At 38.7% G+C, this 14,022-nt stretch overlaps 1 protein-coding gene across 4 annotated transcripts in view; it reads left to right on the forward strand.

Moving 5' to 3' along the window:
* Positions 1-14,022, forward strand: part of UBR2 (ubiquitin protein ligase E3 component n-recognin 2) — a 103,310-nt gene that overhangs the window by 1,363 nt on the left and 87,925 nt on the right. For 3 of the 4 annotated variants that reach the window (XM_048843048.2, XM_048843044.2, XM_048843043.2), the window contains exons 2-4: positions 3,265-3,524; positions 8,132-8,210; positions 11,748-11,861. In XM_048843048.2, coding sequence (XP_048699005.1) covers positions 3,265-3,524; positions 8,132-8,210; positions 11,748-11,861 — 453 coding nt within the window. Of the gene's footprint in view, positions 1-2,169; positions 2,199-3,264; positions 3,525-8,131; positions 8,211-11,747; positions 11,862-14,022 lie in introns of all 4 variants that reach the window. The other variant, XM_048843047.2, reaches the window with a different exon arrangement.

Here is a 14,022-nt window from a genome sequence, read left to right on the forward strand (position 1 = left end):
TAAAAATATTTACCTACATAAACATGACTAGGTCACTGTCACAGGTTCTTAAAACGTTTACAAGGACTAGAGCAGGGATTGGCAACCTATGGCACTTGGCCCGCGCCGCTTCCTGCAGCCCCCATTGGCTTGGAGCAGCAAACTGCAGCCAGTGGGAGCTGTGATCGGCCAAATCTGAGGACACAGCAGGTAAACAAATTGTCCCGGCCCACCAGGGGGCTTACCCTGGCGGGCTGCATGCCAAAGGTTGCCGATTCCTGGACTAGAGTGTATTAGGTGGCAAAAAGCTATTACCAGAGAGTAAGGCTTTTGGGGAAAGGAGCAGCAAAGGAGCATGCATCCTTTTGCTTCTAATAAGAGCCTCTCATCCTGTGGTAAAATGTAATTTTTTCCTTTTTCTCCCACACATCACTTTACATACTGGTATTTACATCCTAAATTCAGTCATGGATTGATCTCTTTCAGATATGCAGTAATTACATCAGAGACTAAATTACAAGCTTTGTGGTGGTTTTATTGCAGTTTCAGTCTTCTAAAATGGAAATCTTTTGAGAAACATACATATACTTTTAATTATGTTTTACGTTTAAGTAAAATCACTTATACATGCTTTGCAATGTTGAGTTGACTTCTTGCAGGCTCATTGAGTGAGAGGTATTCCTGTTCTGGAACTGCCTCTGAGCCTTGCCTACTGATCTCCAATTGCCAGATTTGCTTGGTGGTAAAGCGGGCTTTGCCATATTCTAACATTCTTACTGTCCAAAAATGATTTCTATGTCACATTTTTCCTGTTACTCATTTTGTCAGCCAACTTTTTGGGACAGTTCAGGGAAAAACTCATTTGATCCTGCTCTGGGATACATTACTTTCTCCTAGTAGTCCATACTACTTTGCTTCTGATTTCTGTTTAGACAAGCCAGGACTTGAGTCGAATCTTAAAAGCCCCAGTGAGGTCACTGGGGCTCTGGACAGACATGGGGCATGTGGGTGGAGATGACACTACGCAGCTTGTGGCATTGGAGCCTAAAATTTCCACATGCAGTTACTTTGTATAAAATTTAGTATTTGCATATGCAGCTTAGCTTTAGCTTTGTCTTGCATGGGCAGATACTACAGCTTGTACATGTAATTGCAATATTTGTCAGACAGATTAAGCAATCAGTTCATACATGTATTTGAAAGTGGAACCCTTGCTGAGATTTGATAGGCCTCAGAGTTTTATTTAGAAAATTAAGTTCTGTATCCTTGGCTAAATGTAACCTACTTCAGGGCAAAATTAAAAATAGATTTATTAAAACAGTTAATAATTTTAGAAAATATCACTGACTTTCAAGGATAAATTAGCAGTTTATGTGAGACCCTTACAGAGAATCTTTCTACCAGTATCAGAATAACCACAATTATTGGGAAGGGTAGGCTGCTTACCAGGGACATGAGATTTTTCTCTGACTGGGTACTTGTCTGAGCTTGTAGTAAAATGAACTCCGGTTTTTCCAGATAGAAGGTAGTAATATACTATAGAGTTGAGATGAAGCAAATTTAAGATACTTGGCTAAGGAAAGAATTAAAACAATAGACCTTATGTGTACTGCAGAAAATGGCCTTGGAAATGACCCACTTCTTGGAGAAACACCGCAGGAGATGCAAGGTCAATTCTAATGTAATTAGATTTAGTTCCCAATACAGTAGTAGAAGATATTCAGCACAAATGAGGAAGACTAGATTTTTTTTCAAAAAGTTTTTAGTTATTTATTTATTTACGAAGGCTTACAAGAACAAAAAGTTCAAATTCTTGGAGAGAAAAGAAGATGCGGGGGGGGGGGCGGGAAGACAGTGTAGTTTCTTTGGTCTCTTATAAGAATGGTTGGTTTAACTATAGAACAAAGTAACTCTGAGATTTTTGGTTGATGGATTTTATTATTATTTTTTTTTGTAGTCTTTCACCCAGGGCCAGGTTGGAAAAATTCCAGTTCTCTGAGCACCAAAGGTAGTTTAGTACTAGGAGACCGAGTAGTTTCATTCCCAGGGCTTTGAGAAGTCAGGACTGGGGGCAGGAAGGGTAGAGTAAATTTCTACCATCAGTTCTAAGAATTGTATCAGAAATAGTCTAGCAGTAAAATTAGCTGCTTCTAAACTGTTTAAATATGAAATTTTCTGCTATGGTTCTAGGTGTTCAGCGTTTTCCAAAGAGGCACTGTGTGAGTATCGTAAATGGAAAAATTGCTATATAAATTTAAAATTGCAAACAGTATATAAATAAGGGTAAACCCTAAGCTCTTTCATGAAGATTGTTTCAGAATGGTGTTTGTCTACTCTAATATAGGTCCTTAAGACAATAAATTATTGCAGTGAGATCAAGCTATAGCATCTGGTTTCTAAAACCAGTTATTTCTGTATGAATAGTTCTTGCTTTTCATCCATCTTTGGGTTAATTCGGAATGAATTAACTAGTATTCTCATAATCTGAAGTTACCAAGAAGTATTTGGTAGTAGTAATTACATGTTGGTAAGGTTTATACACAGTACAATACTGAATCAGTGCATACTTGTAGTATATGTATATGTTCGTTGTTGTTTATATTCTATAGTAATGATTATCAGTAAAAATGGCAAACAGTAAAGTCTTCAGTTACATGGTTGAAATAAAACAAATATAATGAGAGGGACAAACTTTTACAATATACATATGCCATCTCACCTTTTGTACCTTGTGTAATTGAGGGGGAAAATTTTTGACTCTAGGGGATACAGCCAATACACCCTTTGAAGGTCACTGTTCAACTTGAAACTTTTAAAAACTGGAATAACAGTTCCAGTTTCAGACAGATTACCCTTTTAAACAGTATGTCCTGAGTTTGTTTTTAAAAAGGATTCTTTAAACAAAAAAGTGTAAGGAATTTTCTTCTTTATTGATGTTTGAAGGTCCTTTCAGAAAGGAAAGAATGGACTATACGCTATGATGGAGATTTTTGAGAGTTAGGCGCTAATTCTCCTTTGTGCCTTTGAAAATCTCCCTGTGTGTGCTGTCAAATTCACAAAATATTCAATTTGGAAAAAAAAATTTTTGCTAATGGTTTATTTGTAGTACTCTATGTTACTTGTAACTGTAGTAGTTGCAAAATTTTCACAGAGAAATTTGACTTTAAAGTTTGCGGTGTCCCTTTAGCTCTTAGGTTGAAAAGAAAGGTGCTACAACGTTTATGACTGGGTGGTGTTGATTTTATTTGTGAGTAATTTTGTTTAATGTTTTCTTTTTAATTAAAGAAATGGCTACAAGCACCTGATCTTCCTAAAGAAGTATACCTGCATCTAGCCTACTATGTACCAAAAATTTACTGTAGGGGTCCTAACCCTGCTCCACAAAGAGAAGACATGCTCGCACAACATGTACTGCTGGGACCAATGGAATGGTATCTATGTGGTGAAGATCCTGCATTTGGATTTCCAAAACTTGAGCAAGCAAACAAACCTTCCCATCTCTGTGGTCGGGTTTTTAAAGTGGGGGAACCTACATACTCTTGCAGGTAGGTTAATTCTACAATTCCCGTAAATTATTAATTCTCAACTTTTTTTGGTGGAAACATTTTTGTCCTAATGAAAATGTTAATTGTCCATATGTATTTTTAGTATACTTGGAACATGGTGGGTGTTGTTTGGTTTGTTATTGGTAACATACTAAAGGCTTAGGAGGAAGAAAAATTAATTACAGCATCAGTATAATTAAACAGCCTTAGTTTTTGAAAATGTCAGCGTTGGTTATTTAAAAAAAAAAATACTCTTAGATAAAGGGGAAGGGAAGGTGGATAAACTGTCAAATCATGTCCAGGGCTTAAATGCAAAAATTGAAATTAATTAATTCAAATGTTTAACATGCATCTACAGATGTCCCGCCTGTGTTCTGAATATTTTCCAATGAAAAGTTCAATTAGTGGTGATTTAGATTGATAGGCAAAAGAAACTAACTTGTTCATCAAGCCCACGCCCCCATTCAGATGTCTCTTAAAAATCTCATTTCTGTTGTGAAGCCTACAAGAAGTGAATAGGAGGATGTTACCAACAATATTAAAAAACACACTATCAAGACCTGTATATGACTTAAAGTAACTATGATTTTATTGTCACCTTGTCTGTCTTGTTCCTTTCCCATTTTTTGCTATGTTAACCTTTGTACATTTTCAGCACAAGAACCACATTAGAATGGTCATACTGGGTCAGACCAGTGGTCTGTCTAGCCAGGTATCATGTCATCTGACAGTGCCCAATGCCAGATGCTTTAAAAGGGAATGAACAGAATGGCAATCATCAAATGATCCGTCCCCTTTCACCCAGCCCCAGCACACCTGGCAGTCGGAGGCCGAAGGACACCCAGAGCATGGGGTTGTGTACCTGACCATCTTGGCTAATCGCCACTGATGGACCTATCCTTCATGAACTTATCTAATTTATTTTTTGAACCCAGTTATGGTTTTGGCCTTCACAGCATCCTCTGGCAACGAGTTCCACAGGTTGACAGTGTTGTGTGAAGAAGTACTTCCTTTTGTTTGTTTTAAACCTGCTGCCTATTAATTTCATTGGATGATCCCTGGTTCTTGTGTTATGTAAAGGAGTAAATAACACTTCCTTATTCACTTTCTCCACAGCATTCATGATTTTATAGATCTCTATCATATTTCCCCTTTAGTCGTCCTTTTCTAAGCTGAATAGTCCGTCTTTTTAATCTCTTCATATGGAAGCTGTTCCATACCTTCAGTCATTTTTGTTGCCCTTCTCTTTATCTTTTCCAATTCTAATATCTTTTTTGACACGGGATGACCAAAACTGCATGCAGAATTCAAGGTGTGAGCATATTTACTGCCATCTTATCTATCCCTTTCTTAATGGTTCCTAACATTGTCATCTTTTTTGACTGTTGCTGTACACTGAGGAGATGTTTTCAGAGAGTTGTCCACAGTGACTCAAAGATGTCTTTCTGGAATGGTAAAGCTAATTTAGACCCAATCATTTTGTGTGTACAGTTGGGCTTATGTTTTCCAATCGGCATTATTTTGCCTTTATCAACGATAATACTTCTTATTTTATGAAGTGCTTAGCACACTTCCGGTTACTTGAAAAATTATGCTTTAAATAAATTGGTTAGTCTCTAAGGTACCACAAGTACTCCTTTTCTTTTTGCGAATACAGACTAACATGGCTGCTACTCTGAAACCATGAATAATAAGCTTATCCTAAATTTAAGCAATTTATTTCTGTTCTGTCATTCCCCTTTTCTCATTCTGGGATATTTGGGGGTCTTAATTTTTTGTCTTTTGCACCTGTCCTCTGTGTCTCCGTTCCCCTTTTCACTGAGCCATTGGAGAATGCTGGCCATTGGAGAAAGCTGGGGGAGAATGTGGACTATCAAATCCACTCCACTATCAGAAACTCAGTACTGGCTAAAGTGCTGAGCAAGTGTGGAAATAAGTACCTACAAGCAGATTTTCTTCTGCCTCACTATTGCAGCAAGCTAGTGAAGGAGGTAGGGTCATAAATTGAGTTGTGTGAATATCTGATTTTTTTTCAGTTTGCTGGCAGTTCAAAGGGAAAAATTATTTTGAGTCAACTCAAAACTGAGTTACTTTTTGAATTTCATCTAATTGTAAAGTTGGGGGAAAAGCTTCATTTTGGGTCAAATGAAACATTTTATTTGAGCTGAAACAAAACATGTTTTGGCAATTTAAACTTTTTTCAATAAAAGCAAATGATATTTTGGTCTAGATTCACAAAACTGAGGAGGTGGTGGGCATGGTGGTGCCCCCTTTTTACCCAATAGCCCAGGATCTGGGACTTGAACCCATGTTTCTTATATCCCAGGTGATTGCCCTAATAACCAGGCTATTGGTTATTATGGGATGGGTCTCTGAGTCTCCCCTGTTGAAGCTGTTTCGTTTTGTATTAACTATTAATTGGAGCAGGGACTGGAACCGGGGTGAGGCTGCTTTCCCTCCCGCCCCTTACCCCCTGGTTAGTGTCATTCTCCCTCTCTGGATTGATGAATAATTTTTTATACAAAGTGGAGCAGCTTCAACAGGAGATATTGAGACACAGGGGGGTCTCACCTGGGATATGGAAATCTGGATTCAAGTCCCAGTGGGGAGTTGAAGCTGGATCTCCCACATTCTGGGTGAGCAACCTAACCACTGGACTATGGGGTGTAAGGGTGGTAGTGGCAGCAGAACCATCTCACCACCTTTGGTTTTGTGAGTAGCTCCTAAATACTTTTGTGAATCTAGCCTGAAAAAAATCAAATCTAATTCCTAATCACTGGGCTATAAAGTCATTCTTACTCTTTCTAACCCAGAAACATGAAATTTCCCTTACTTGAGCTGATGAAAACTGCCCTGTGGGAATTAGAGTAACTTCTTCCAAACCTGTATTTTCAAGACCAACATCTCAAGATACTAAGACAACAATAGCCAGTGTTGTAGGAAAGCATGGAAAAATGCAGTTCCTTGATATAATCGTCAGAGAATGATAGTTTTACTGTTTAAATTCACTTGGTATCTTTATCTCAGCAGAAAATGTGAAAAATAGTTCAGGTACACCAATATGGTTGATCTTTGCAGTTTTCAATATGGAAAAGTGATTTGTGCATATCAGGATTGAGTCTCTACTTTTCTGCTAGGGCTATAGTACATATATTGTTCCTGAGAATCCTTTTGTACTTAATAGCTTATACTTCATAGTTGGCGGCAAATGGGGGAGAATAATCTTTTTCTTAAACCCTCCAGGATACAATTTTTTTTATTTTTTGTAATCCATGAAATACTCTAAAAGTATGAGGACCTGAAAAATATTATTTTTATTTATTTATTTTTAAGAAGCTTGTAGACCTGCAGCAATGGATGTTAGGTTTCCATACTTGCCAAATAAATCATCTTTATAACTGCTGGTGAATGGCCATGTGCATTTTTAAAAATCCCATGATTATTAAACAGTTAATTTCCCCCTACACAATATAATAAAAATAATTGACTGCCTGTAACCAGAAACAAGAGGTTATACAAATGTAAGTTATTCAGAACAAAACAGCTTGCTGGGATTAGTCACAGGTTTGTGTTTTCCCCACTAATTAAATTTGCACTTAAAATAAACTAATGTAAACAAAAAATAGTATTGGTAATATTTATGTATATTTATGCTGTGGATCCATGATTATCCCTCTACTAATACTGATTAATTGGACAAAATGGAATTAAGAATATAGTAGGTGCTTCATAGTCGGTTTCTTTTTTTAAATCAAATAAGGGATTAGTTCATGTGAGTTCTTGTTTTATATTCTTTCCTGATGGACATCTCAGGAAATCCTTAGTTTCTCTCCAGATATTTTTTTAGGTGGTCTTTATTTTTCCGTTTTGAAATCTGATTCCCTGAATCTATCTCAGTGGCTGTCAGTCAGTTGCCTATAGTGTCAATATATCTTTGATCATTCTTGTGATTTGTTTTTTTTCAAATGTTTGGCTATATGTAATATACAATTGCCTTGTTCAGCTGTTCACCTATTTTCTAGAGGTGGTATATCCAAGTGATACAGTTAGTACCTGTAAAAAGTGTTTGCCTTCTCTAAGTGGTCCTTGACCTTCTGGTTGTTGTGAAAATCTTGTTCTTGGAACTCATTAGAAGATTGTAGGACTAAACTTAGAAGCAAAGAGTTGGTTCCTAATCTTTTTGCATGTAAAAGTTTCATATCAAGGTGTGATGAAAATCTATTTGCACTGATTACTTAGGGCCATGTCTAGCACTTGCATCCTATATCCTGAGAAAACTTGCTTCCTATACCTTAAAAACAGGTTTGAATCTGGTAACATAGCTGGGTTACCAGTTAATGTACTTGTTTCATCTACTGAAGGTAATATGTACATTACCCAAATGCTTTTCCAGGCCTACTGCCCAGGCTGTTTTTCATAGCCATTCCTGCTCTGGGAATAGTTTTTGATAAGACAATGAGAGGAAATTCTATCCCATTTCTGAATAGCAAACAGTTTAGCAAGAAGGCTCACATTCATGTATTTTGAAAATAAACTGTTGTGAGATGCATAGTTAAAAGCTAAAGTAATATTTTTTATGTTTAATTTTTTCCTCTGTTTGTTTACAGAGACTGTGCAGTTGACCCAACTTGTGTGTTATGTATGGAGTGCTTTTTGGGAAGTATTCATAGAGAGCATCGATACAGGGTTAGTAATCTTATTGGAGTATATGAATTGGGTATAATATTTCTCTTATGAATGGGTATATTCAGAGTTCCAGTATATAATTTATATTTAAGAGTGTGTATGTATTTCAAAATAAAGTGTGCATACGAATATACATGCACAGTATGGTTGGAATGAAAAATGTGCAGTGTAATCTTACCAGACCTGGGAGTTGTAACCTCAGTTTAAAAGCTTAGCTTTAACAAGACTTAGTTAATATTTGAAACCACTGAGCAAATTATTATAGTGTTCCTACACTTTAATCTTAAATATATTCACAATTCTAAATTAAACATAAACTGGAGTTAGTTTTATTATGTTAAACTTGTGGTTTTCAACCTTTTTCATTTGTGGACCCCTAAAAAATTTCAAATTGAGGTACAGACCGCTTTGAAAATTCAACCTGTGATCCACAGACCCCTACCATAGAAATCTGGGACTGAAAACTGACTGAACAGAATTCAACTATAAGTGTTGCATATGCTCAGCATGGCATTGAGCGCAGTGTGAGAAAGGGCACTAAACTGTGGGCTTCTATGGTAATGGCACTTTCAGATTTTGACCTGGAGGTGGGGGTATTCACATATTTTTGATTGATCAGAAAAATGGAATGCCTTTTCTGGAGTCTAAAACTTTATTTTCATGGTTACTTTATGCAGACACTTTAGACATAGTGTGCAGATCCCCAGGGGTCTGCAGACCACAGGTTGAAAATCACTGTGTTAGACATAGTTTCACTTAGTTTGGGCACTATATTTAGGCTTGTTTTTTTTTTTAAAAGGTGTTGAACAAACGTACGAGTGAGAGAAGTTAGTTTTAAAAAAAGGAACATTTTGGTTTCTTAGATTTAAACATACTTCTGCACTGCCACGAATTCCTGCACAACAGAAATTTGTTAATGCATGAGTAGGGACCGACCAAATTCATGGTCAATTTTGGTCAGTTTCACGGTCATAGGATTTTAAAAATCGTAAAAGTCTTGATTTCAGCTATTTAAATCTGAAATGTCATGGTGTTGTAATTGTAGCCGTCCAGATCCAAAAAGGACTTGTGAGGGGTTGCAAGGTTATTGTGTGGGGGGGTTGCAGTACTGCTACTCTTACTTCTGCGCTGCTGCCTGCAGAGCTGGGCCCTCAGTCAGCAGCTGCCACTCTCTGGTTGCCCAGCTCTGAAGGCAGCAGCACGGAAGTAAAAGTGACATGGTATGGTATTGCCACCCTTACTTCTGTACTGCTGCTGACGGGGCTCCGCCTTCAGAGCTGGGCGCCTGGCCAACAGCTGCCGCTCTCCGGCCACCCAGCTCTGAAGGCAGCACAGAAGTAAGGGTGGCAATATTGCAACCCCCCTAAAATAACCTTGTCGGGGCGGCAGGTTTATATAATTTTTGGTGGTGCCCAGAATGGGTCCAAGTCTCTCTTCCCTCCTCCCCCCCCCAGCCCCTACCTGCCTAAGGCTCTGGGGGGGAGTTTTGGGTGCAGGAGGGGTGAGGGGTTGGGCTCTGGGCTGGGGAAGGGGGTTGGGGTGCAGGCGAGGGTGTGGGGGATGGGCTCTGGGAGGGAGTTTGGGTGCGGGCTCTGGGCTGGGACAGGGGGGTTGGGGTGTGGGAGGGGGTGCAGCGCTTACCTTGGACGGCTCCCAGAAGCGACCCACACCCCCCTCTGGCAGCAGCTCCTAGGAGGGGTCTCCATGTGCCGCTGCCCGCAGGCACCGCACCTGCAGCTCCCATTGGCTGCAGCTTGGGGTGGGGGCAGCACACGGAGACATGCCCCCCTCACCTCCCAGGGCCGCAGGGACAGGCTGGCTGCTTCCGGAAGTGGAGCAGGCAGGCAGGAAGCCACCTTAGCCCCTTTACGCTGCCGGTGGTGGTGGTGGGGGCCCCGGGCCCTTTCAAATTGCTTGGGGGTGGCAGGCGGGGCCAGAGGGATGCTCCGGGGAAGGTGCGTGGGGGCAGCAGGCGGGGCCGGGGAGAGACCTGGCTCTGAACTTTGGTGGAGCCGGGCCCCTGTGCTCATATTGGTGGAGTACGCAAACTATGGGCTGATACTTTGAACTGAACTTTGTGACCCATCTACAACTCCCTTTTGGGTCAGAACCCCCAATTTGAGAAATGCTGGTCTACCCTGTGAAATCTGTACAGTATAGGGTAAAAGCACACAAAAGACCAGATTTCACAGTCCATAAAGTGTTTTTCATGGTCGTGAATTTGGTAGGGCCCTGTGCATCAGAGAGAGAAAACGAAACTCTAGAAAGAAAAGTGACATAGATTAGTTTGTCAAGCTGAGTGAAATATGAAAGTAAATACACACAGCTGAAATGAGTAAAATAAAAATTTAAGCTTCTTTAATCTACAGTACTGTTAGTAGTACAGGTGAGTATATTTTTTTAAACTTGATGTTCCTTTTAACTAGCACAAGTATTTACTTAATTAGTCTTTACATATTAGTCCGTTTCTTTGGTATTGTCAAGTCTGTAATAGAATTTCTGTAAAAGTGTTACAGATGAAACAAGTGGAGAGAACTTCTTTTCCTTTCTCAATACCCTGTGATAGCATACTTACGTTTCCTATTGTGGAGGGTGTTAGTATGCACTCTTAATTTAATAACTAGTAATGCAATATGAAACAGGAATAGAGGTTTTTGGAGGTGTAAAGTATTCTGTCAAAATGAAAAGAGACCTGAGCACCATGACTAGACAGAAAAGGAGAATGTGTACTGTGAAGAATCTGTGCATCAAAAATAGGTGTCAGAATCATATGTATTTATGAACTCCATTCACAATTGTGATTTAGGAAAGAATTGTATTCAATACTTATTTCAAGAGCTTTTAATTTTAAAATGAACTAACAGCGTGGAAATAGAGCAGTGCAGTGTACACATGCACATATTTGTCATTAGAGAGACAAGGTGAGTGAGGTAATATTAAACCGACTTCTGCTGGTCGGAGACACAGGCTTTTGAGCTATGCAGAGCTCTTTGGGTCACAACACTGTAAACAATTTTTTTCACTATCAACTTTAGTAAGTGTAACAGAAGCCAGTTGTTATAAATGTGGCCCTCAAACTCTACGGACTATCCCTCAGATGTCCCTGTATAGTAGGATGTAGCAGTATACAATTCGTTTTGAAAACTAAGTGTACTGTTTATAAACGACATTATAATGCAAAAATTTTAAATATTGGAATTTGAATAAAAAAGATTCTATTTAAAAAATAAAAATAAAATCAGACCAGCCATCTGTGACTGATTCAGAATAAACATATGCTTGTAATTTCTGTGTTCTATAAATACATCCTATGCTGTATGCGACCTGCCCATGCCTATGCTCTAGAGTTACTTTAACAATATAATTGAAAAAGTTTTTAAAAAAAACAGATGAAGGATGTATTGACATGTTTTTATCATATTTATTTGAGTAGCATACAGGAAAATCTCTAACAACATAAAGGTTAATGTATTGTTGCTTTCAGTATACATAGATCTTGCACATGCATACAGTTTTGTGTGTTTTAAACAACTTCAGATGACAACATCAGGCGGAGGAGGTTTCTGTGATTGTGGTGATACTGAAGCTTGGAAAGAAGGTCCGTACTGTCAAAAGCATGAACTTAACACGGCAGAGACGGCAGAAGAGGAGGTAGTAAATACAATTTTTATATATAGATATTGTGTAATAGTGCTAACTTAGGACATTGAATGCTGCCAGACCAAATTATGCACAATTCTGAAATTCAGAAGGTAAGGGAAAATAAATCTCTAATCATTTTGTATGTGACTTCTGTAAGGTTATAAATTCACCTCAAAAAATAAGAAAACTAAATGCTATAGAAATAATATCTATATACTTCAGTGTTTTAGTGAAATGGTGGACTCTTACATTTTTAATAAATATTGGAGCATTCGTAGTGTCCTAATATTTGTTAAAGCTTTGAGACCATGAGTAAACCAAACTGAAAGAGAATTTGCGTTAAATGATTTAGTTGGTTGAAAATTTTGTCTTTATATATTTACTATATCATCTCAGCACATGGATATTTGTAACTTTTTATCTAAAGTAATTAAAAGAAGTTATTTAGGACGGAAGCTATTAGTCTTCTCTACTCAGCCAGTAAGTAAAACAAATTGGAAGCTTGCAGCATGCTAAATATAAATATTGGTACTATACCATATTATACACTTGATAAAATTAATATAAAATTACATATTAAAACTACTTTGAAAACAAGCTATTTAGATTGAAAAGTCAAGCATGCAAAAATAGAAAAAGCTAGATTTCTGGTTGCCCAAGTAGCCTTAGTTCTGTCCCTTCTGCATCCATCCTATGCACTGAGTGAAGAAAGAGTGCTGTGGGGAAAAAGAAGGGTAATTAAAGACTGTATTGCAATGCATGCATATAAGGGAGCAAACTAAGTTTGCACATGCAACCTAGATTCTGACATTTCTTAACACTCGTGCTAGACTTTGCAACCTAAATAACTTTCTTTTAAAGTAGTTTTTTAATGTAACTTCCAAGGGGTTTTTAACAGGAAAAAGTTTAAAACAAATACATTTTGTTAGTTACAACTGTAACAAACCCCTCATCATAGATCATCAGCAGGGTTTGAACCATGAATCTTCGGCACTGCAACAGAGTTCTACCAGTTGAGACACAGGGCTAATCATGTTAGCTGGTAGCATAAGAAGGACGTTATCCCAGAAAGACGGATGGACAGCTAATGCTGTGTGCTGGGTCCAAGGAGGTTTATGTGGGGAATCTGCCCTGGCTCTCCATTTCTTCTCCACTGGGTCTGAGAGAGCGCCTTCCCTTTTTTGGTGCCCCCAGAGAGGAGCTGGGACATGTGCTAAAGGGGATGGTGCAGGAGCCCAACATTGCTGTGTCTGGTGTGCGTGCATGCGCACTCTCTCCTCTCCCCTCCCCCCCACCCCCCCAATTGCTACAGCTGCTCCAACAACTGCTAGATGTTTCCAGGTAGTGTGTGGTGGTGGTGGTGGTATGGTGGTGCTGCTGCTGCTTGGTAAATGTGTGGGCCTGACTCTTCAGAGTGGTTTGTTAGTTACTTTTGTATGCTGCCAAAATTTCCCATGGAACACAAGTAACAGAAGGGAAATGGTGACTTTTAACAGTTTATAGCTCTGCCAGATCTGAACAGAACTTAATGGGAGAAGGGAAGAAAAGTCCCTAATCTGAGGGCCATGTCTCTGCTGAATTTCAAAGGCCTGCTGCAAAAAATGGAGATGTTTAGAGCCTCTCAAAATATTCTTGGGGTCTTATTTTTTTTTTTAATAACTGAAAGTGTTGGGCATCTCATTACTGTTGTTTTATATTTGTCTGTCTAACTGCTCTAGGAGCCTCTGACATATATTTAAAAATATATCAAATCAGAGAAAGAATCAGCAATCCCGTATATTTAAAAAGCTAGGGAACAAGGCAGCCCAAATAAACCAAATCCCCATAATACTTAATATTCCCCAACACTATATACTTCTTCAGCAGCTCTTTTAAGAAGATGTGCCTGCAGCATTTATTATTTTTCGTTTGTATTTCCACATCATGTAGGAGTCCTAATCATGGATCAGGACCCCGTTGTGCGTGGTGTTGTACACAGAACAAAAAGACAGTCCATGCATTAAGAAGCTTACAATCTAAGTAATAAGACGAGATATAACCGATGGATACAGGCAGTGAGGTGGGGTGAGGACAAGGAAACGGTGAGACAGCATTGGTCAGCATTGTAGGCAGCAGTATCAGTGCAGCAGCAGCCACACAACTATTGTCAGTTTTTTTCTGTAGGCATTAT

This window comes from Caretta caretta, chromosome 3 (assembly GCF_965140235.1).
Source record: "Caretta caretta isolate rCarCar2 chromosome 3, rCarCar1.hap1, whole genome shotgun sequence".
NCBI classification, from domain to species: domain Eukaryota; kingdom Metazoa; phylum Chordata; order Testudines; family Cheloniidae; genus Caretta; species Caretta caretta.